The sequence below is a fragment of the Tachysurus vachellii genome, chromosome 15, assembly GCF_030014155.1.
Source record: "Tachysurus vachellii isolate PV-2020 chromosome 15, HZAU_Pvac_v1, whole genome shotgun sequence".
Lineage (NCBI taxonomy): Eukaryota > Metazoa > Chordata > Actinopteri > Siluriformes > Bagridae > Tachysurus > Tachysurus vachellii.
Genome location: NC_083474.1, coordinates 17,412,803 through 17,435,644, shown reverse-complemented (window position 1 = coordinate 17,435,644; position 22,842 = coordinate 17,412,803). Strand labels below are relative to the sequence as shown.

The following is a 22,842-nucleotide window of genomic DNA, read 5'->3' as shown; positions in this document are numbered from 1 at the left end:
GCAGATGATGCCCTTATCCAGAGCAAGTTACATTATCTCATTTTTATACAATTGCACAACTGAGGGTTAAGGGCCTTGCTCAGGGGCCCAACAGTGGCAGCTTGGTGGACCTGGGATCAAACTCACAACCTTTCAAACTCGCACCCCTCAACACATTATACGTATGATATATATGTGATAGTGAAGTGCCACTTCTGCCTTTAAAGTGTAATTAAATTAATGAGTATAATTAGTAGCGTTAGTTGTATTAAGAGACATAGAGGTTAACATGTTTGCCTCACACCTCTATGGTTAGGGGTTTGATGTAGGCTGACGCTTTTTTCTGTAGGCTGACTGGCTTTTTTCTGTAGGCTGACTGGCTTCTCTAAATTGTGTGTTGTGTGTAGTGGGTGAGATTTTGTCCCACGATAGACTGCCACCCCTTCTGGGCTGTGCCTGCTTTTTGCCACAAGTCCCCTGGGATAGGCTCCAGGCTCCCGGTGACCCTACTTAGGCGCTACAAAAAACGGATGGACGGATGGAATAAGCAGTTTTACTAAAAGTAATGTACTTAGAGAATGTGGCTAGACTGATGCTTAATTGCATTAAGTTTTATAGAGGCTTTTCTTCTTAAAATTGAGAAGGGTTATGGATGCTTTTCATCGTATTTTTTATTATATTACTTATTTAAAATAGAGCTGGAGTCCAGATGGCAGATTAGTTAATGGATTATATACAATCCTGTAAGTGACTGACTCAAATAATGGCAAAGAGACCATTTTTTTTCTGACTTAAGGAATACTTGGGTCATTGGGTAATTGACTGTGTATTCATTTATTTTGAAATAATCACGTAATATTTACATCATCTTTGTATAAGTAGAGTTAAATGTGAGACTAATATTAGCTTATCCTCTAAGGGCTTTTGCATTTCTCTAGCTTTATTATATGTCAGTGCAATGCTTGTTATACTGAGATGTCATATGATAAGATTTAGACATCTATACATTCTGAGCTACACAGGATTGAGCTCCATACATTGAGATTTTCTGAGCTAATATTACAGTGATAAAGATAATGTATCACAATGAATTAAAAAGGGAACATTGGGCTAGGAAGGTATATACGGTTTTACTGTGTTGTTACTAAATTTATTCCTACTGTTTATTTACTAAATCTGAAATTTTGTTTCTGTAGTGTTGTTTGGAAACTGCTCTCCTGGGATTTTCTTGGATTTTCACATACAGCATTTTCTAGGGATAATACAGAATGGTGCGTTCAATAAATACATTTATTGATTAAAAATAAACAAATCAAGCAAGTGGCATTTATGCATTTGGAATCTAACTCGATTATAATCGCTCAAGAGGCAGGAACTTAGTACACTGAATGGTATGCAGACGTATGCAGCCATTGTCAAAGAAGTAAGGAGTGTTTTTTTTTTATTTCAGAACAAGCATTTGCAGTAGGAAATAGCAAGAATTGTGATCTAAGTGGCTTTGACCATGAAATCATTGTTGGCACCAGACTGGATTAAAAAAAGCTGAAATTGCTCCTGGGACTCAAAGAAGTCTCTAGAGTTTATTGAAACTGGAACAAAAACAGAAAGAAACATCCAGTGAGTGGCAGTTCTGTGGGTTTTTATGGCTTGTTAATGAAAGATACAATGGTGAAAAATAAAAGTTACAATGGTGTTGTGCAGAAGAACATATCTAAATGAAGTAGAGGATCACACAGGTCACTCATGTCAGCAAAGAAATATCAAAATGTGGCTACTAGAGCCACTCAAAACGACTGCTGATTGGAAAATTGTTGCCTAATCTGACAAATCTTGTTTTCTCCAGAGCCATACACTGTGGTGTAAACGACATGAAACTATGGTTACAGCCTGACTTTTAACCGTTCCTGTAGCTAATGGAAGCATACTTGAGCATTACCGGTGACCTTTTATAGCCACAGTCTATCAGTGCTATAATGGCTACTTTATACGCTATAGCATACCATGTAAAAATGAACAGATTATGTTATTATAAGATCTACAGAGCCACAAACTGTGGACTATTAGATCCACTAACATGACCCTGAATTCAAGGTAGCACAATGACCACCACATTCACTTTTGGAACGCCTTGGGAAGCGAGGTTCGTAGTGGCCAGTGAGTGTGTGCACAGTGTGTATCCGTGAAAATAAGAAAGAAAGAATCAATAATACATGAAAAGTAAAAGAAAATAAATTAAATAGTTGAAAATCTGAAGAAAGAGTGATGTTTGAGGCCAGTAAGTGAACCTTACTTTAATCACTTTAATCAACAACTATCTACATACTGTGCAGAGGAAAGAGAAACAAGCTCTATTTTCGGAAAGGAAATTTCTTTTGACTCGAATTATAACGCGTCAAGCTAAATATAATTATTTCCACAATTATATATCTTTATACTGTTTATTATAAATGAATGCAGCTTGTCATGTTACTGAGAAAGTAACAGATGTAACAGAGCTTTACCTCTGAGTGTTACAAAATTACTAAAACTGGAGACTCCTTCCAAAAATGCTACGTAAACATCTCCTTACAGTAAACTTCATATCGATCATAAGATTGATTAAACATGATTTCCCCTCCTGTGCCAGTGAATTATCGAACATATTTAACGTTTGACCAATCTAAATCGAGAACTAAATCAAGTAGCACTATGTTAAAAAGAACAATGCACATGTTTGTTTTGAACCTATATCGTTTGATACAAATTCATGTACTACTTAATTTGAATGCAATTGTAAAAAATAGAAATGATTACAAGTAACTTGATTAATAAAGCTTTAAGCATGTTGAGCCTGGGACTCATCCACTGCGAGCTTACACTGGCTAGTGGGATGAATTACACTACAATAAACAATACTCATCATAGTCTTCATCATAGCCAAATAGTTAAATTTTTAATGGCATATTTTTTTCATATAAGAATGTACTATGCAGGAACAGAATTTTAGCATAAAACAACCATTTATCCCTTTGCATATGTTCAGCAATCGCCACAGTTTCTTTTCTCCATCTCTCCCTGCTTCTCACCTCTGTTCTCATCACCAGTCATGGTGTAGCGTGGGTGGCCGGGCAGAGACCTGTGTGGCCCCAAAAGCAGGCCATCCTTCACCCACTGCACGGTCCCCGAGGCCCTCAGCACTTCACACTTCAGCAGAGCCGTGGCTCCAGCCCTCACGGTCACGTTCCTCGGTTCGGTCCTGAATGCCTGCTGCCCACACACGCCTGCACAGGGCAAGAGAGAGAGAGAGAGAGAGAGAGAGAGAGAGAGAGAGAGAGAAGAGAGATAAGAGTGTAAAAAGAACTATAAAATTCATTCCTTCCATCCAATGAAAGTTGTCTTATAATGAGTTTTCAGACATCTCTGGACGTTTTGGTTTGACTTGGCTGCAAGATGCTACATTAGATCCTATAATTACAGCAGCTGCAGTGTCATGTACATGTTATCTCAATAATTAAGTTCTAATCTAAAACATGCTGCCACTTGGCTTTATGAGTCGACCAGGAAATGGTGTGCAAATTACCACAGAAAAACATTCCCAAAATACAAAATACATAAATTCACTGACTCCTTAGACACCCTAATACACTTTAGTACCATTAAACTACTCATATTAATCATGGTCATGTGTAGTTACGGGAACTTCGAGCAGGAGGAAATTCAGATTTGTCTGTAGAAAAAAAAAAGAAAAAGCCCATTGCTTTTCTCTAAGGAGGGTGAGGATCCACTTATGGCATTACTATCCCTCATCCTAGTGTATGTTTTATTGATAGCAGATTGGAAGCAATTCCACCTTGCAAATGAGTCAATAAAGTAATTACGGTGAATTAAATGTCTCCTCGGCAGGGAGGAAAGGCCAGGGAAGGAAGGTAGCTTTCTCTTCTCGCTGTTTTCCTTTTCACTCAGTGTAACACAGAGCAAAGATCCACAGAGAAGAATGACGGCAGAGTGTTGGCGACACCTAATTCATCTAAGCCTCGGCTGTTCGTCACTGATCTGTCTGATATTTCACAACTGTGCAGACTGTAGCTCATATCCGACATATATGTCAAGAACATGATTTAAACCTATAGGCTATAGGCTATAGCTCAGACAAAGGCTGACTGGGTATACAGTAAATACAGCCTCAGACAAGGATTATGACATGTGTCAAAGAAAACTATTAATATTGGCTAATAATGTTAATCCAGCTTTGCTGATGGTTACAGCTAAAGTATTCAATCAAGGTACATATATTTCATTCTTTTTGAAAGCATCTCTAGGCCCTCTTGTGCTACATATAGTATGTCTTATTGCTATAAATCATGGTTTTTAAAACTGCACAATATCTTGCAGCTTTGCTTAGATATAGTGCTTCATGTATCTTCTTGTGTGTGCTCTAAGCAATGTTTCATTAAATCCTCAAAGAAAGTACAATGAGTATGAAAATAACTCCAAGCAGTTTCCGAAAGCATGGGAACGAGGTCACATCATGTGCAAAAAAGCACAGCTGGGAAATTCCATGTGATCTGTGCTACTGTAGTTAGCATGCTAATAAATAATGAAATGTTTGTGGTCTGATATTGCTAGTTGCCAAAATAACCAAAATTCCGATTTTTTCACATTGACTGTTAAATCTCAAAATTGATGCTAAAATTGACTTGATTAAAGCAGAAAAATAAAATAACACGGAAGAACTAGCATTATCTAATTAGCCCAAAATTTTAAATGCAGATCTAATCATTGATGTTTGGTCAAATTTAGCATAGCAATAAAGTTTTGTTTATTCTTTTTTCTAATCATTTTTTTGGATGATCAAAAAAAAAAAAGATAGCATTATTAAGATCAGAGAAATAAGTGGTTTCGAAAATGCTGTATATAAATAATTCTTCACACTGATGTAAGGAAGAGGAATAAGTCTTTATTTATCACATCTACATTACAGCACAATGAAATTTTAATTTTGCATATCCTAGCTTTTTAGGACATTTTGTCGGACCACAGAGTAAGGCATGATACCTTAAGCCTTGCTAAAGGGCCCAACAGTCTCAGCTTGGCAGTTCTGGGACTTGATCATCCAACCTTCTGGTCAGTAGCCCAGGGCCTTAAACATTATAATAAGCGATACTGATAGGATCATAGACATTTATGGATCTGACCAAATTCACAAACCAAAAAAATCACTTGTATATGTTTTATGAAATAGGAGGAAACCAGAGAACCTGGTGGAAACCCATGCAGGAGAACAAGTGAGACACCACTAAGTCAGCAATTCGAGCTGAAAATAAAACAGGAAACTGTGGAGCTGTGAGGTTTTGGAATGCCACCCACTGTGCCATCATGACACCTTTATTCGTATTTCATGCCACATTTGGTGCCTACAACACCAATAATAACTCATTAAAATAATATGATTCATATAATCACAGAGGAATTTCCTGGAGCATAAATCTGGTATATCTTTGCAATTCTTTTGCTTCTGGCCATTAAAAAAATAGGCTAAATAAAAGCATTTTCTCTGTTTGGGCCCATAATTATTCATTAGCTGAAGGAGACAGCTCTGTTAGCTGTGAGCTTTATTTGCATATATAGTTCAAAGTGTGACTTTAGCAGTGTTCTTAAGACTCATTTCATCCAATTAAACTTTTTTACACGGGAATATTCAATGCCATTGTGATGTGATTGTAGTTTACTCATCAGGCCAAATCAATCCATAAAGTTATGTTGAAAGCATCTCCTCAGAGCTTTCTGTATTAAGACTTTCTAGTTCTTAAACCAGTAAACAGCGGTTCAGACAGCGATCAGCTACGCTCCGTGGCCTGGGCACCGGCACATCAAGGCTGCATCAGTCACCTCACGTCAGACTGGAAGGGCGAGATCGGACTCGGGCGACAAGGCGGAAAACACATTAGCATAATGTTTACATAAATGAATACGTAAACACGGCCGTGAGATAATCAGCGTGGCGAGTTTAAACGTTCGCATCACGATGCTTTCTCCCCTTGGCTGCCTGAGAAGAAGAAATATGAGAGGAAAGATGTGTCAAATCCTTGCCAGGCTCTGATTCCTGATTCCCGACGCGCTGCTTTGACATCTTATTTGAGAAAGATAATGGCATGAGATTAAGTTGTTTGGTGGAATCTAACTTCCAATCTGAGTTGGGCACCGCATGACTGTGGGTTCAGAATGGAGAGTGTTATCCCTAATACAATGTACGACATCTCATTACCCTGTGGCTACGAGGTCTAAATATGCATTGCATGTAATCGTAATAATCACCTTTTTGTGGCTGCTTAAAGACAGCAAAGGTTAGTGATTATCTTCATTTAGAATTCTGAAAACTGAGAATTTGGTCTGATCATGAGCCTTAAATGAGCTCTTGTCTTCTAAATGAAGATGCTTGTTTTCCTTAAACGCTTCACATTCTGAGCATTTCAAGTCAAACATGGCCAAATGCAGATGCTAAAAGTGTTATCTCTCTAATTAATGTCTTTGCTCAGCTATCCATTTTCCCAAGTTGTCAAAAGTGCCAGGATGCACACTCGCTCCCTCGTATCATTAATCTGCGTTGTTGACGTTACTGTGATGTGGTCTGTCTGAAGCTTGCAGCATGAAACTGTGTATTAGAACATGGAGTGGTTTAATTAAAATAGACTTTGCTGTTCAAACAGCATTACAGTCTGACACGCTGTCATAAAATGGTTTCATTTTGCACAGCATTAACTCGAGTTGTATCCCCTGTTGCTAACTGCTGATCAACTGACATTAGCAAACCAGACAAAACAGCACAACAACAAACATGTTATAACCCAAACACACAGGTCTATCAAAACATTTTCCAACAGACAGTCAAGCAGGACACTGTAATGCGTGTATTTAAGAGCCTTCTCACAAGAGCAGCTCTACTGTACAATACCAGATTATCATGCATTAGTTAATGCTAGGTGGGTTTAACATGCTTATTAGTGTCATTAGCATGCTATTTGGAAATGTGCATCACAGTCAGTTTAAAATAGTCATTTCTATGTCATATCAAGCGCTCTCTGTTCTTCTTCAAGCAACTCGAGATTGATCGCCCGACCGATTTGCATAGCCTAGATACGCTGAACGTCCTGTAAAGCTGGCGTTCGTTTACATCGCTTGTTCACCATTTTCTCTGTATAAAAATAGAGCTGCATGTATTAGCAATGCAGCTGGGCTCTCTCATCAGCGAGATTGTTGGAGAGAATTGACAATCAATCTGCAGGAAATTAAAATGATAATCTATTTCTACAGTCTATCTTTCAATCTCTGCTCTAGTAAAGAACAGTGTTGGCTCTGGACCATCCAGCTGAGCCAACATGCAAAGCTACAAGAGCCGAATACAAAAAGCTATTTTTGTTCTTTGTCAGTTCTAAAGGTTACTCGTGCCATTCAAATAAATGAGACAAAAATGGTATTTATGTGCATAAGAGCTATCATAGTACTTTCTGTGCAGGTACCAAAGTTCACACCCGACAAATGTAATTATGTTGTTTGGTGGAGCGTAACGGTACAAAGGCACCACGCTATGTGTTCTCTCATGGCCTTCAAAACACTGTGTGCGACTGTGCTCAAGTAGGTGGCAGGTGCATTATGGAGACTCTCCAGCAGTACAATTGTGAGGTAAAACCACGCAGGGGAAGGTGAATGGCAGCAACCTAGAGCCTGGACACAAAGATCTCACACCTCAGGAGAAACAGCCACGGCAGGAGTTATGGGTTCGCTCTGCAGCATTCCTGGCTCAAGCTAAACACGCTGTCAGGATGTGAAGTCAGGAAGTTAAAAACTACTTTTTTTTATTCATTCCCATTTTGTTTTTTCATCATTTGTGTTTTATCCAGTTAACCTACGTTTGATATATTTTTGATATTTAAAATTGATAGAAATATCAGCTACAGTACCTACAGTATAAAGTATACATGTTAACCTAAGAGCCCATACTGCATTTTATCTTGAATATCTTGAATATTTTTGCTCAAAACAAGAAATTATACTGTACATGACTGAGTAAAATTAAACTTATCTAACATGAACAATTCCTTAATCACAATGTTTCTGTTGTAGTATATGTTGTTGTTTCTGTAGTTACAATAGTAGCCTAAATATACTACCATGTTTCATGACTCAGAAATGATCACCGATCACATCTATCTATCTATCTATCTATCTATCTATCTATCTATCTATCTATCTATCTATCTATCATTATTTTATTAACCTTTAATTAATACAGTCAGCCAACAATCTATTTTCCGTGTCTACGCAGGGTCACAGGCCTGGAGTCTACCATGGGGATGTGGGGCACATGCTGAGACACACCATGGATGAGGTACTAACTCACCACAGAGCACAGTCTCACACTACAGACAATTTAGAAACACCAATCAGCCTACAACACATGTGTTTGGACTGGAGAAGGAAACCAGAGAGCATGTAAACTCCACACACAGGGCAGAGAGAACGAACCCTCAACCCTGGAGGCACAAACATGCCACATAATTTTTTATTACTTACTTAACATCACTAATCATTTATTTATAGTGAAGTTCATGGTAAAGCATATTAATAGTAATTAATTAATTAAAATGTCTGTTATTGCTTAATTAAACTAGATTGTGATTCTCACACAGACTCAAGTGTGACCAAGAATAATAACAATAATCATATATATATATATATATATATATATATAATTATTGGTGTATTACAATTATATGAATATTATACATTTTTAATATTTTACCTCATTTTTAAAAGACATACTGGTTTTGCCATAGCTTCACTCCCAGTGAACAAAATTCATGTAATTACGTCCCTAAATGGGGAAAAAATCAGATTAGACATCTTATCTCGTTAAGAATGCATTTGTAACTGAAACCACAAACTCGAGGTGCATCCGAATATCCTGTTCACACATCATTTGTATCTCCTCATCGCCACGTATTTCCTTCAAATAGTAACACATCCATACCTGTGGCGCAGAGGTCATTGTCATCATCTGTTCATGACTAACACTTGATATTGATTCAGTTACTAGGGTGATTTATCGTCCTTTAGGCTTTCACAGAAACCCAGAAAAGCTGACATGGTGCAGAAGGTAAGCTGAGATAAATGAGCACGAAGTATGGAGATTTAATAAGGTCACCAGAAAGAAGCAAATACATCGTGTATAGAGAAAGTCGTTGTTGGAACGTCTTTCCAATTAACAGACGAGTTACGCTGTTGAGATGCAAATTCTGTCAATGGTGTCAACTGTGAACTCTCTGGAATATTAATGTCTTGAAATCAACCAGTTCTTGGTTCTTAAATCAGACTTTTGGACCTTTTTTGTTGTAGAGTGTTATATTGTAACTCCCTGTGTGTTGATATTGTGCAGTTCATCTGAGAAAAAGGGCATGTATGTAAAAGTAGTCTGATCTGAGTGGGTTTGCAGTTAATGTTTTCAGAAGCATTAAACTGCAGAAGTCTTATATGCATAATGCTGTTTGCAAACACAAGTGCTCTGCGCATTAACCGAAGCCCTCAGGCAGTACTTATAGAAACTAATTTTCAAGAAGCCTGCTATATTGGAGCGTGTTGCTACCTGCTGAACGCTCTCTGACTCATCTGAGTGAGCAATGACCCATTTTTAGATTTTTATTCATCCGGCAGCTGCTTTTATCTGAAGTGACTTACAATTAAGACAAAACTGATCTCGTGAAATCAGTGCAAGTTTGAAGAAGCGAGGGTGACACGTTTGGATTTCATTATAGAGGTCATAAAGGAAGGTACAAGCATACAACCTGCTCCTCACTCCAACCTTTAGGACTTATTATGGAAAGCTTGGTATGTAAGCTGGTATAACTTTGCAAACAGTCAGGAAATAGTAAGGAAATAAAAGACAGAGGAATGTGGTGTTTTCTGAAACTGTTACCATATTCAGTAAGAGAATGTTCAATAGTTTTGATTTCTCTGACACCTCAGAAATTTCTGGTCAGTAACAACATGACAAAGTAATGCTAATCCTGTAACTGTGGAGGCCTGTAATTCTTTTAAGATCTTGGAAATTTTAAAGTATCTGCATGAAGATCTGCATTTTTAGATTAGTTTTATTTATTTATTTATTTATTTATTTATTTATTTATTTGTTTGTTTGTTTGTTTGTTTGTTTATTTATTATTATTATTATTATTATTATTATTATTATTATTATTGTTGTTGTTGTTGTTGTTGTTGTTGTTGTTGTTGTTAATAAGAATTAATTAATTCTATTTTTTTATTTGTTTAATTTCTCATTTCTCTCACTCATTTTCTACCGCTTATCCAAACTACCTCGGGTCACAGGGAGCCTGTGCGTCATCAGGCATCAAGGCAGGATGCCTTGGACAGAGTGCCAACCCATCGCAGGGCACACACACTCTCATTCACTCACGCAATCACACACTACGGACAATTTTCCAGAGATGCCAATCAACCTACCATGCATGTTTTTGGATCTGGGGAGGAAACCGGAGTACCTGAGGAAACCCCCGAGGCACGGGGAGAACATGCAAACTCCACACACACAAGGCGGAGGTGGAAATCGAACCCCCAACCCTGGAGGTGTGAGGCGAACGTGCTAACCACTAAGCCACCGTGCTCCCTTTCTGAGATGCTATGCATTTACAATCTAAATACATTTAATATTCTACACAGAGCACTTCAGTATACATTGACATTAACACAGTAATTATTTCAGAGGAACCGTGAAGAAATTATGAAATAATTTTACAAATATTTATTTTAATGTTAAAATAGACCCTCTCATGACACCCCAAACCAGGCATCTTCTTTTTAATGTTCATTTAATATTCTTTTACACTTGTAAACAGAACGGTGAAAGCACTGTTATTATCAGAGCTTCCTCTAACTTTTCTTTTCTGAATGAGTCACGCTGTGATGTATCCACTCTGTTTTGGTCAAACCTCTTCACAAGTCAGAATTCACCAGACATTAACATTAGTGTAACATTAGGATGCGTATGTTTTGACGTCAGTGTAATGGAAAAATGTAAAGCCTCTAGTTATGGATTTTCATGTGTTTTTACTATTTTACACATAAATATATTTTGATTAAAAAAAAGAATGTTGTTTTGTATATTTTATCCATTTACTATAATCCTTTATGTTATAAGAGCTTTATACAGTTCCATCACCAGCCTTGCTTTTAATCTCTTTCTGAAAATAAGACAAAATATAGCTTGTGTTATCTCTCAGAAAGCCTTGCACTGGCCTTCAGAGTTGACCTTTTATGGCACTCACACAATGAAACATTAACCATGTTTTTGGAAAAATAAATTAATAAATGAATGGATAAATACACAAATGAATGAATTTTTTAGCTTATCCTTCTGAAGGTGTCCCTTTTAAGCACCAGGTAAACACACCCTTTCAGAGACGGTAAGGAGTGAAGAACCCTCCAACCTAAGAACATGATAAGAAAAAGATAATTTCCATGTACTGTATACTTGCACTAGTTCTTCTTGGAACTGTTTATCGCTCATAAATATGACATAATTTATTATTAGTTTTGCTTACAATTAATTTCCTTTTTCCAAAATTGGACCTTTTAATTGTGCAATATCCATTTTGAAAATGCATAAATATCAAAAAATACACCTTTTAAGCCTCAATATTAGAGTAGATCTCTGAGTGTATTCACAATTGAGAGAAATTTGTTGATTTATAGGGTCATGGTGCATTTTAGTTGGGTTGTGAATGCATCATTAGTATCACAGACTTCCCAAATAAACATATCACTGTGAAAAAAAGAAAGAAACGTATCACTGTGTGTTCAATATCCTTAATAATTTCCATAATTTCTAATATACCCTTTTTGGTTATTTTGTTTGTGATTTAGGAAAGTGTGCATTTGTCATGTGACTCAAAACACACTCAGATGATCATAGCTACAATAATGTAGCTCTGCTGGTTTATTAGAGTTTACAAATGCAGGAGATTTCAGTTTGTTGCCTGTAGGAAATAATAATTCATTTATTTTTTTAGTTATCAAATATTCTAAACAAATGAACAGATTCTCATGTCATCTAGAGTTATAAAAAATTGAGAAATGAAATAAAAAAAAAAACAAGATGAAGTTAAATGTAAAAAAAAAAGAAAGAATGTAGTTAAAAAAGAGCATATATATATATATATATATATATATATATATATATATATATATATATATATATATATTTTTTTTATATATATATATATATATATATATATATATATATATATATATATATATATATATATATATATATTTATTTTTTTTTTTCTGGGTACTAATCCATAGAATATCCCATTATCAAAGATAATATATTATCAGATCTCCGTACATGATCTCAGAAGACACACTTTTTTATTTATAAATCTTATTTGACTCAAATCTATGTATCTAAATAAAAAATATATCAAATTTGTAGCCTAAGATCTGTATTAAAAAAAAAATGATGGGGTTCAAACTTTTTAGTAACTGATCAGAAAGTCCCAACACCTGCAATCTGTCACTGTTGTGTGCTGTATCATGACAGACCCCGTTTTCTGACCCCTGGCTTCCTAACAAGCAGGGATAGGGATATAAATAAAAATATATAAAGAAAAGTGAAGGAAAGAATTTCACTGCACTGTACTTTAAATGTGACAAATGAAAAGCTTTTTCTTCTAATCAAGTAATGAACACTTACGGAACAATTTCCTGTTGTTAGTTAATCATTCTGATTTATGTGTTAAGTGTTCATCTCTGTATAGACTCATAGTCATGTGTTATATGTTTACGCATAGCGCGACTCGAACCTACAATGTGATCAGAGATCATCTGTTTCCAGTGAGAGCTGGTGACTTCCAGTGACCCAAGGGACACTAGAAGTGGGAATGTGGTAGCTCAGTGCCTAAGGTGTTGGATTACGGATCACAAGGTTCTGAGCTCAAACCCCAGGTCCACCAAGCTGCCACTGCTGGGCCCCTGAGCAAGGCTCTCGTTGCTCAGATGTGTAGACTGAGATTAATATTGTATGTCCCTCTGTATAAGGGTGTTTGCCAAATGCTGCAAATGTAGAAGTTTGTGTGTCCAAATCACCAACTCAACAATGTTGAGAAAAGTTATGGAAAACTGGAGCAACCTGGTGCAGCAACAACTAGTAATAGAAACATCATAGTAGAGTGACTGGAGAATTGCTAGACGTGTGAAAGTAGCTTTAAATAGACAGTACTTTTGGGGGGGAAAGCTTCATTCTGGACCCCTAAAGAGTGTTTCTCGTTATAAGGACACCCTTTGATTATAGGTTCTACATCCCTATCTAGCTTTCCAAAAGGAATTCTAGTGAAACATTTAAAAGATCTCTCTAAAGGAGTGAGGAATACAGTGCAGCCTTTGTTATTGCAAGCTAGAACATCTAAAACATCATTATTAAGCACTTACTACACAAAGATGTCAAATGAGATTGCTTGTGCAGTAATTGTGTATATCGATGTTTGGAAAAGGTTATCAACATCATTAGGATTTCTTTATTTTTAATCACCTCACATGTCACACGAACTCAGCTGTCATCACATGTTTAATAAGCAGGCAGCTGCCGTGTTGACATAGACGAACTAATGGAAGTCATACAGTGTTTGTGCTTTGCTGAACTATCTGAACTATCATGATGACACTCAGGGAAGTTCTGGACGTTTGATGCGGAGGAGGAGAAAATGCTGTTTTTATAAGAGACAGTGTAATTTCCTTCTATTACTTACATCTTGTATGAGTCATTTCATGACAGTGGAGGTGTCAAAGATATTTAATAACAGGGTAAGTTTGGTTGACAGTAAATCGTGCATTAAATGATGAAAATCAGCCTGTTTCTTTGTTCACAGCATCTTCTGCTGTCTGGCATCGAGCCAAATTTCATGAGTTTTGTTGCGTTACTCAGTCTACTTGTCCTGTGTGTTGTGTTGTTATATTATTCGGTACACACTCAATCTCATCCTAGGCTGAAAAGAATTCTTAGCAAGGTCTAAAACATTAATAAAAATAATCTGTGTGTGTGTGTGTGTCTATACCTTGTAACTCAAAAAGCAGCAGAAGAATAATGCTGGTGAGCTGATGAGCTGATGACATCACAGCCATCTCATCCAATCCCAAGTCTTGCTATTCTGTAAAACACACACATGCAAACGTATAAAGGCTTATGAAGGTTCTAGCAAGCTTCTCGACATATATGTATCCTAACCCTTAGCTTTCACCTTTAACGATGTCAAAGAGCTTTTCGGAATAAGTTCAGGTAATTAAATCGAGTGTTTTTCCATGAAGCGTGTCTACCAGTGTGTGTCAGTCACTCTCTCGGGCCTCATGACCATTACGAGCTTCTTTGTACTCCTTCAGTCTCGTCTCCTACAGCTTCATTTCAACCCGAGCTAATAACGCATGGATTTCAGGTCAATGGCTTCACATTACCAAGCACCATGGAACAAATAATAGTGATTTACTTAATTAAAACCCAAACATTCTGCCGTCTAAGTAAACAAAAGGAGTAGAACGCTTTGGCTCTTTGAGGCATTTCCCACTGTCTATTAGTCGCACTTCATCAGGCTTTGATGAGAATTAGCTCACTGTCAGATACTCCCAATGCCAATAAACAGTGCCAGGCACTTTCTTTTTTTTTTTTTTTTTTTTTGGAATTATTATAATTTCATCCTTCACAGCTGCAGAGCGATGGAGAGCTTCAAATTTATCTCCCATTCATGCAACTCATTCCATGAAGCCTCTGTTTTCTAAAATCTCTCTCCAGTTCTATCTCTCCATCACGTTTACTGGCTAATCACCTAGCGTGTGATTTGTGAAACAAACCTAAACAGCAGCTTTCAGTGCCGTGACACAGAGTCAAACCTCGAATGCCGTCGACCACAAAGTGCTACTCCAGAAAATTAATTTGAGCTTGTTTGTAATCTGCTGGAATTTTTAAGGAGAACTTTAAGGAGAAGAGCTCATCTGCTCATGCTCAACCTTCCTTTTCAAAAAATGTGTGTGTGTGTGTGTGTGTGTGTGTTATGTGTATTAGTTTGTGAGAGATCCGACAGTGAGTGTGAAAGACTCAGAGACATCACACCGCATGTAATGAGACACAGCTTGTGCAATGTCTGACCTCCTTGAGCAGCAGGACACACACACCCATACACACACACATGCACACATAAATAAAGAAAGAAACAAACAACAAACCACAGACAGTTTAAATGCAACAAAATGGTGAGATAAATTAGCTTTTTTTTGTTTGTTTTTTGCTCTTTTGTGTCTTATTGCATCCAAGTGTCTTGTCAGAGTCGTCTGCTTAACTGTGCTGGAAGAGTCTTGTGGACAGGCACGAAAGGGCAGAAACACTGAGCTGCGATTTAACCTCAAAGAAGCAGCAGGCACCAGGATTATGGTGGGCCAGTGCAAATAACATTAACAAACCAATAAGGTGATAAAAAAGCCAGCAGTTCAGTGGAAAAACACAAACACAACAGCAAATCAGACAACACAACCACTCAAAAACCAACAACAAAGCAGCAAAAACTGAAAAAGCAAATAAAATATATAACAAAACAAACCCAATATAACAGTAATACCAAAAAACACCATCAAATCGTAAAAATGACAGTACAACAAAAACCACAACAGCAAAACCAAAAAGAAACAACAGTACCAAAAATACCATCTAAAACAAAAAAATCAAAATAAAAACACAAGAGAAAATCTAAAAATACAACAGCAAACCAAAATCACAATCTAATACACAACAGCAAAAAGAGAAACAGAAGAGTTTAAATTTCTTGTGGGTTTTTTTAGTAATATTTTTGTTTTATTTTTTGTTTATTCATTTGTTTTGCTGTTGTTTTTAAATTGATGTGATATTGAATTTGTTTATAGTTTTGTTTGTTTGTGGTTGTGATTTTATTGACTTTTTGTTTGTGTCTTTGTTTGTTCGCCATTGTGTTTTTTAATATTCTTTGTTTGTTTGTTTTTACTTATGCTGTTGCGTTTTCAAATTTAATGTTATGTTTTAAGCTTTGATTTTGTGTTTTCAGTTTAGTTGTGTTTGTGGCTTTGCCTTATAGCTATTATGTTCATTTGCTGTTGCATTTTTTCATTTGCTGTTACGTTTTCGCTTGGTATTTTATTTCATTGACTTATTGGTCGCCATAACATGCAGATACAAACCAACATCCATGGACCACTAAACACAGACCCCGAAACAACAAGCACCCGTATTAGTACTGAAATTATACATCTCCTGATGGATGACTTTGAATCTGGTCCGAGACACCGGCAGTCGGCTTTTATATGCAAGTTTTCTCTTCATACCCTCAGAATTGAAATACGTCTGTGGCTATGAGAATATCCATCAGTCCTGGCAGATAAAGCTCTGCAGCGCTCTAATCTGTTTAGATCCAGGCCTGCTGTGTCAATATGCTTTCCGCACGCTATCGAAGATGGCAGCACATGCTGCGACAACCGCACTGCCTACGCTCCACACGTTTCCCTTCCATAATCGTTTCTGACCTTGCGTCTCTCTCTCTCTCTCTCTCTCTCTCTCTCTCTCTCTCTCTCTTGCTCTCTCTGAACATTTCAGAAAGGGGAAAGTTTGATTTGAAATTTGATTCGCCGATGCAACTTTTAGGTCGGTCGAGGGGAGAGGACGCTGACCGTGACCCTGTTAGGTGAATTTTAATGGCTTCTTTCATAACTCACTTCAACGGCTCAGCGCTCTCTGGCCTTGGCCTATTTGATGTGAAAGGCCCATGAAATCAAGCGATGTCCAGGAAATGAAGGCTTCACTCAGAGCCACTCCTGAGCTATGCAGATTGGAACACACATCCCAATACAAGCTCCAAATCCCTGTTTGGCTTTGATTATATATGGTACATGGTATTTCAGTTTTTCTGAGTGAGCTGGACGAAATGAAGTGTTGTGGAATTTAAGAATTCCTGTTTGGGAACCAGGAATTGCTCTAACATTATTGCGAGTATACTGATAATATTTACTGATATTTTTATTAATTTATTTATTTATTTTACAGAACCAGATCCGTAATAAATATGTGAAAAGCTTTTGGCATTTTAGGACACAGTAAGAACAAAGGGGTTCATACATTATACCAAATAAGCTTCAAAACACAATGTAACCTTGATGGCATACACAAAAACAATGTACAAGCTGCTTCACTCACTCTTGGACAGATCATATCTTTTGTACAGAATATGCAAAATAGTGTGTTAATGTGTTTGCAATTTAAGGATTTCTGCTTGATGTTGTTGTGTTTTTAGATTCGCTGCTCTTTGTTTTGAATGTGCTTTTATTATATTGATTGTTTTTATGTAATTTTATTTGTTTTGATGTTATGTTGTTAATTTTATTATTATTTTGCTCTTATGTTTGTAGATTTGCTGTTGTTTTTGAAGTTGAATTTTTTTAGCTTTATTGTTGCATTTTTTTTAGATTTTTGCTGATTTTGATATTAGTTATTTTTTTATAAATATATTTTTTGGTTTTGATGTTGTGCTTTTGAATTTGTTATGTTTACAAATTAGTTTTTTGTTCGTTTTGCTCTTGTTAGTTTTTCTAATTTTAGATTTTCCTGTTTGGCAGTTGAATGGAAAATAAATTCTTTCGAAATATTATTTATTAGCAAGTATATTAAAACGAGGAAAAGGAATTCTTCCTTCCGAACCATTCGCATTTTCACCATGATATCATTCCCGCAATTACTCTACAAATATTCTATAAATTAGCTATTTTAAATGAGATACAGTAAACGCACTGTAAAGATAAGTACACTTCTGCATGATCAATGTGAATATGCATAACTTCAAGAAAAAATGTCAAACATTTCTCCTTTATATAATACAATATATAATTCTTTAGAAAGATTCAAAAAATGCTTGCGAAAGGCTCAATGAAGGAAACCTTGTGCTTCATAAAGTGTTTCCAAACACACTTTTTATATCAGTACAATACAGTACAATAATAATTTTCATAAATGATGAAATAACAGTTATTCTTAGCCTTTTGAATTCTACTGAGAAAGACATAAAATTTACAGTATCTGTAGTACAACACGGAAGAACTCTCCTTGGCTTAAATCAAGCAAACTTACTGTGCTTTCTGTTGCACTTTTCCATGTTGACAAATCAACAAAATTCACCTTTAAGTCGTCAACTTTCCCAAACCAGCCCCCCCTCCCTCCTCCAAAACACACACCTGTCGCATGAGTCAACTCAGAACTGACAGAAAGAAAAGGGAACAACAAAGCGGTCGATGATAGAGGCCTTCTTTCAGCTTCACGTCACCTCAATCTGACTGAGCCTTCTGAGAGACGACAGAGAGAAACGCTTCTCCCAGAGAAGAAAGAAAGGAAGTGAAGCAAAGTGAGTAGATTTGCATAGAAGTGAGGAGTGAAGCTTACCTTTATTCGACGTGGTGCGACTCGTTACTCATTGCTTGGTGCAATGTGTGTACTCAGAGAACTCTCTGGATCTGATGGTGAAGACACTTCGAATCTCCCAGACAGCTCCAAAATGACATGGGGGAGGCAGAAATTGAGGGAGGGATGCGAATGTGGGGAGGAAAAGAAATTACAAAAAGAGTGCTGACGTTAAGGAAAAGATCAAGAAACCACTGGAATACGATGCAGCAGCTCTTCACAGGTCATTGCCCTCCCTTGCTTTTAATGAAATGTCTTTTTAAAGCCACTGTTGGCAGTATTGTGTGATTTCCTTCTTTTTGTATATTGCTGTGATCGGTTAACTTTTTTCTTGACTGTTTGGATTACCAGTTTTTTTGTGGGGTTTACAGATTATATTTTATTCATTTGGCATATGCTTTTGTTCTTAGATGTAGGCAGAATCCAAAGAGGAAAGCAAATATCTGAACAGTTGCAGGTTAATGCCTTTGCTGAAGGCCCCAACAGCGCAATCCAAGACCTCAGAATTTCAGTTGAATACTAAATACTTTAGTTTCAAAATAAAGCGCACTGCAAAAGATATACAAACCATTTGGTGATGCACTTAGATACACTATATTGCCAAAAGTATTTGAGCACCTGGACATCATACCTGTACAGTACGTGTTCTTTTCCCAAACTGTTGCCAAAAATTTGTAAGTACACAATTGTCTTGAATGTAGTATTTTGTATGTTGTAGCATTATGATTTCTTCTTGGTGAAACTAATGGGTCTAGCCCAAATCTGTTCCAGCATGATATTGTCTGCTGGCACAAAGCATGGTCTATAAGCAACTTGAATGTCCTACATTCAACCATACCGAGCACCATCAACCATACTGGGATGAACTGGAGCACCGACTGCACTCCAGGCCTTCTTGTCCAACGTCATTGCCAAATGTCACTAATGCTCTTATACAGTAGATGAATGAGCACAAATCGCCACAGTCACACCAAATAATCTAGTGGAAATACTTCCCAGAAGAGGAGGCTGCAATAGCAGCAAAGGAGGGTGAAAAGAAAGGTTTGTCAACTTCATATTAATGCCCATAGTTTTGGAAAAGGAGGTTCAACAAGCGAACAAGTGGCTGTGATGGTCAGCTAGCCACATACAAACCATGAAATCGTTTAAACATTCCATATTTCTTCACCAAACTTGAAGACAGGTCCAGATAAACTATTTTTTTTTCTGGTCAGGTGGCTTAAATATTACTTGTTCATGGTGGTTCAGTAGGGCAATTGATCATAGCTAATCCACCTCCTGGCTGCACCTCACAACTCCAGAGGCAACTATCTGAGTAGTTTTACATGTTATCTACATGTCCACATGGGTTTCCTTCATGTTCTTCAGTTTCCTCGCATTCCAGTAGGTGCATAATGTGAAAGAGTGCATATTAATGTGCCCTGTGAAAACCTGGCATACCATCCAGGATGTATTCCTTCCTCACACCCAGTGTTTCCAGGATAGGCTTTTTTTTTTTTTTTTAACTCAAGAACAATTAATAATATTTGTTAGTTTTGCATTTGAGATTTTTCTTGTCTGGTTGAAATTGTAACGGATAATTCAGGCAATTCATGTTCATGGTTAAGTGTGTTATTTCAGGACACAATAGTGCCATTCAGTCGATCCTGGCATTCAAATAATCTTCTCAAGCATTCTGTCTACCGCCATTCAGGTCATGGAATGGAATGGAACTTCCTCCTTCCTTTTTTTCTCACTGAAGATTTACCTCTTCATCAAGCATTTAATGTGCACTTTAAAAAAAAAGTCTCTACTTGTATTTTCATTGCTGATCTAATTGATCTAACTCCACTTGAACAAACCATTAGCTTGATAGTATATCTTAGCAATGGCATCTGTAAAATGCTATAAATGTATATAATTGTCAACACAGAACCATAACCACCAACAATCTCTTCCATTTTAGCCGTACACATCTTGCTAGAGTTGCACAAGCAGTGTCTCGCACGGTACTCTTTGTATTTTTATGTATTTTACATACAAAGCCTTACAAGGCAAGGCACACAGAATAATACGAGGTGAAGTCTGTAACAAAGATCTTGAGACAAACAAGAGACGCTTTAGTGGTTTTTAATAAAAAAATAAAAAATAAAAAAAACACACGGGATAATTATGTTTACAAGAAGCAGGTGAGAATGAACAGGTTCAAAACAAGAACATAATACAAGACATTGTAGTCTTTAGACTAGATTGTGGCAAACAAAGAAAAGCTTATCAATTTGTACAATGATTGAATTTGAATTAGAAGAACGAGTAACAATATTCAGACGCAGACAAATAATTCAATGTACATGACTTACTGAGAATGTATGCAGAGTGAATCTGTAATTTATGGGCAATGGGAAGTGTTAAATTCAGGAAAGTCAGAAGTTATCATGGTCAGGAGAGTGAGACAGTTGTAGAGGCATGCTGGGACATGGAGTTACTCAAGACCCTCTCCTAGGAGCTACAGATGAGGTGATGGAATTAAAAATGGACGGTTGACCTTGATTGGTCATTAGTACAGCAACAATGGAACTAGAGTTTGGGACTGGACTAATTCTGAGCCCATTGATCTACCCACTGAGTGAGCCTAATGATTTACTTCCCAGTGGTCTTTCGATGTAGACTAAAGTAGAACATTTCTAAAATAAGCATAGCTCCCCGCTCACTTCCTGTTTCAAAGTACATACGTCTGTTTTGGCATATTACTCATCAATCAACTCAGGAGATTTAGGGGGTTTTTACACCTGGTCACTTCATGCGTTTTCTGTGATCGGATAGCTATCCGGTGGTAAAAAGACCAGGTCTAAATGCCCTCCGAAACGTTTTCGAGACGGATATAAATCCGATCGCTCAAACCACTTCAGGAGGTGGTCTGGGACGCATTTCAGATGAAACTGGACAGGTGTAAAAGAATGTGGGGGGTAGAAAGATCGGATTGATATCCGATTCGCCAAGACGCATTTATCTGGCCCAATATAAATGGAACAGTTTTAACAAATCAGATAGCTATCGGATCAGAGAAAACAGATGAAGTGACCAGGTGTAAAAAGGCCCTTTTAAAAAGTCTACACATTGGAGTTTGGAGCCCTAACAGTAAAGACACAAGCCGGCAGAAATCATCCTCAGGTCCTGTCCATATCCATGGGTACTTAACGTTTCTTTCGTTTCTCATATCCTGTACTGACTAGATATGCTCTACTTATCCTCAGCAAGCAATCTGGTCTGATCAAGAAGGTAATCAGCATTCTGTAAGAGCACGGGACAAACAGGATGCTTTAGTGGGTTTTAATAAAATCCTTCAACAAACAGGATAAGACTATTTACAAGAAGGAGGTGAGCATGAACATGAGCAAAATAAGAATATGATGTAACCTTAGAAATCTTGACGTTCAAAGTAGACTGTGGCAGGCAAAGAAAATACCAACTTGAACTTTGAATGAACTTGAACTAGAGGAATAATCAACATTATTTAAACATACAAAGACAATACAAAGTACATGCCCTAGAAACTCTGGGTGTCAGGGATTGGCTGTGGAGGCGGATGCAAGTGCAGGTTTAGTTTATTATGAGTGAAAACACATGAAACAGAAAAAGCAAGCAACAAAACAAGGATAGTGAGGCAAGGCAACATGAATAAGAAATGCATCAGGTGCAAAGACACCAAATAACAGAAGGCACAAGCTAGATCCTCCCTGAGTGCTGTATGAGACGTGACTTAAATACTATTGCTAATTAACATAAATGTGAATCAGGTGCTGCCCGTGAGTACTGTGCTCATGTGATGTGCAGTTTCTGATGGGAGGTGTAGTCCTATATGTGTTGGGGGTTTGATTTCCACATCTGCCATGTGTGTTTGTGGGGTATTCATGTCCTCTCCATGCCTTGGGTGTTTCCTCTGGGTACTCGGGTTTCCTCCACCAGTCCAAAGACATGTGGTGAAGGCTGAATGGCATCTAGTGTGTGAGTGTGTGTAGGTTTTGCCATGTGATGGACTGGTATCTTTACCATGATGTACCCTATTCTGAGATCCCAGGTTCCCTATGACTTGGTAGGATAAATGGTGAAGAGAATGGATGAATCTCCCAAAGAACAGACAAACTAGTAGCCTGAATTAAACCACTGTGTGCTAACGTTAAAGGTAGGGTCTCCGGGTTTTTGAGAAATGCTTCAGAAAACTGAGTCGGGCCGACAACTAAACAAAAATCAAAACAATCGTGTAGCCAATGAGTAGAAATGGGCGGGTCTTGTCAATATGGGCGGAGAGAGAGTGTTCAGTGCACATGTGTGACATTAGCAGTAAGCGGTTTTAACATTGACATGGAAGATAAAAACAA

The 22,842-nt window shown here is 37.3% G+C and overlaps 1 protein-coding gene across 1 annotated transcript in view; it reads right to left on the bottom strand.

Annotated features, from left to right (window-relative positions):
• Positions 1 to 18,555, bottom strand: part of nphs1 (NPHS1 adhesion molecule, nephrin) — a 124,403-nt gene extending 105,848 nt beyond the window's left edge. The window contains exons 1-3 of the mRNA XM_060888687.1: positions 18,467 to 18,555; positions 14,082 to 14,174; positions 3,045 to 3,239 (exon numbers count right to left, since the gene is read on the bottom strand). Coding sequence (XP_060744670.1) covers positions 3,045 to 3,239; positions 14,082 to 14,148 — 262 coding nt within the window. The 5' untranslated portion in view covers positions 14,149 to 14,174; positions 18,467 to 18,555. The remainder of the gene's footprint in view (positions 1 to 3,044; positions 3,240 to 14,081; positions 14,175 to 18,466) is intronic.
• Positions 18,556 to 22,842: the final 4,287 nt, after the last annotated feature.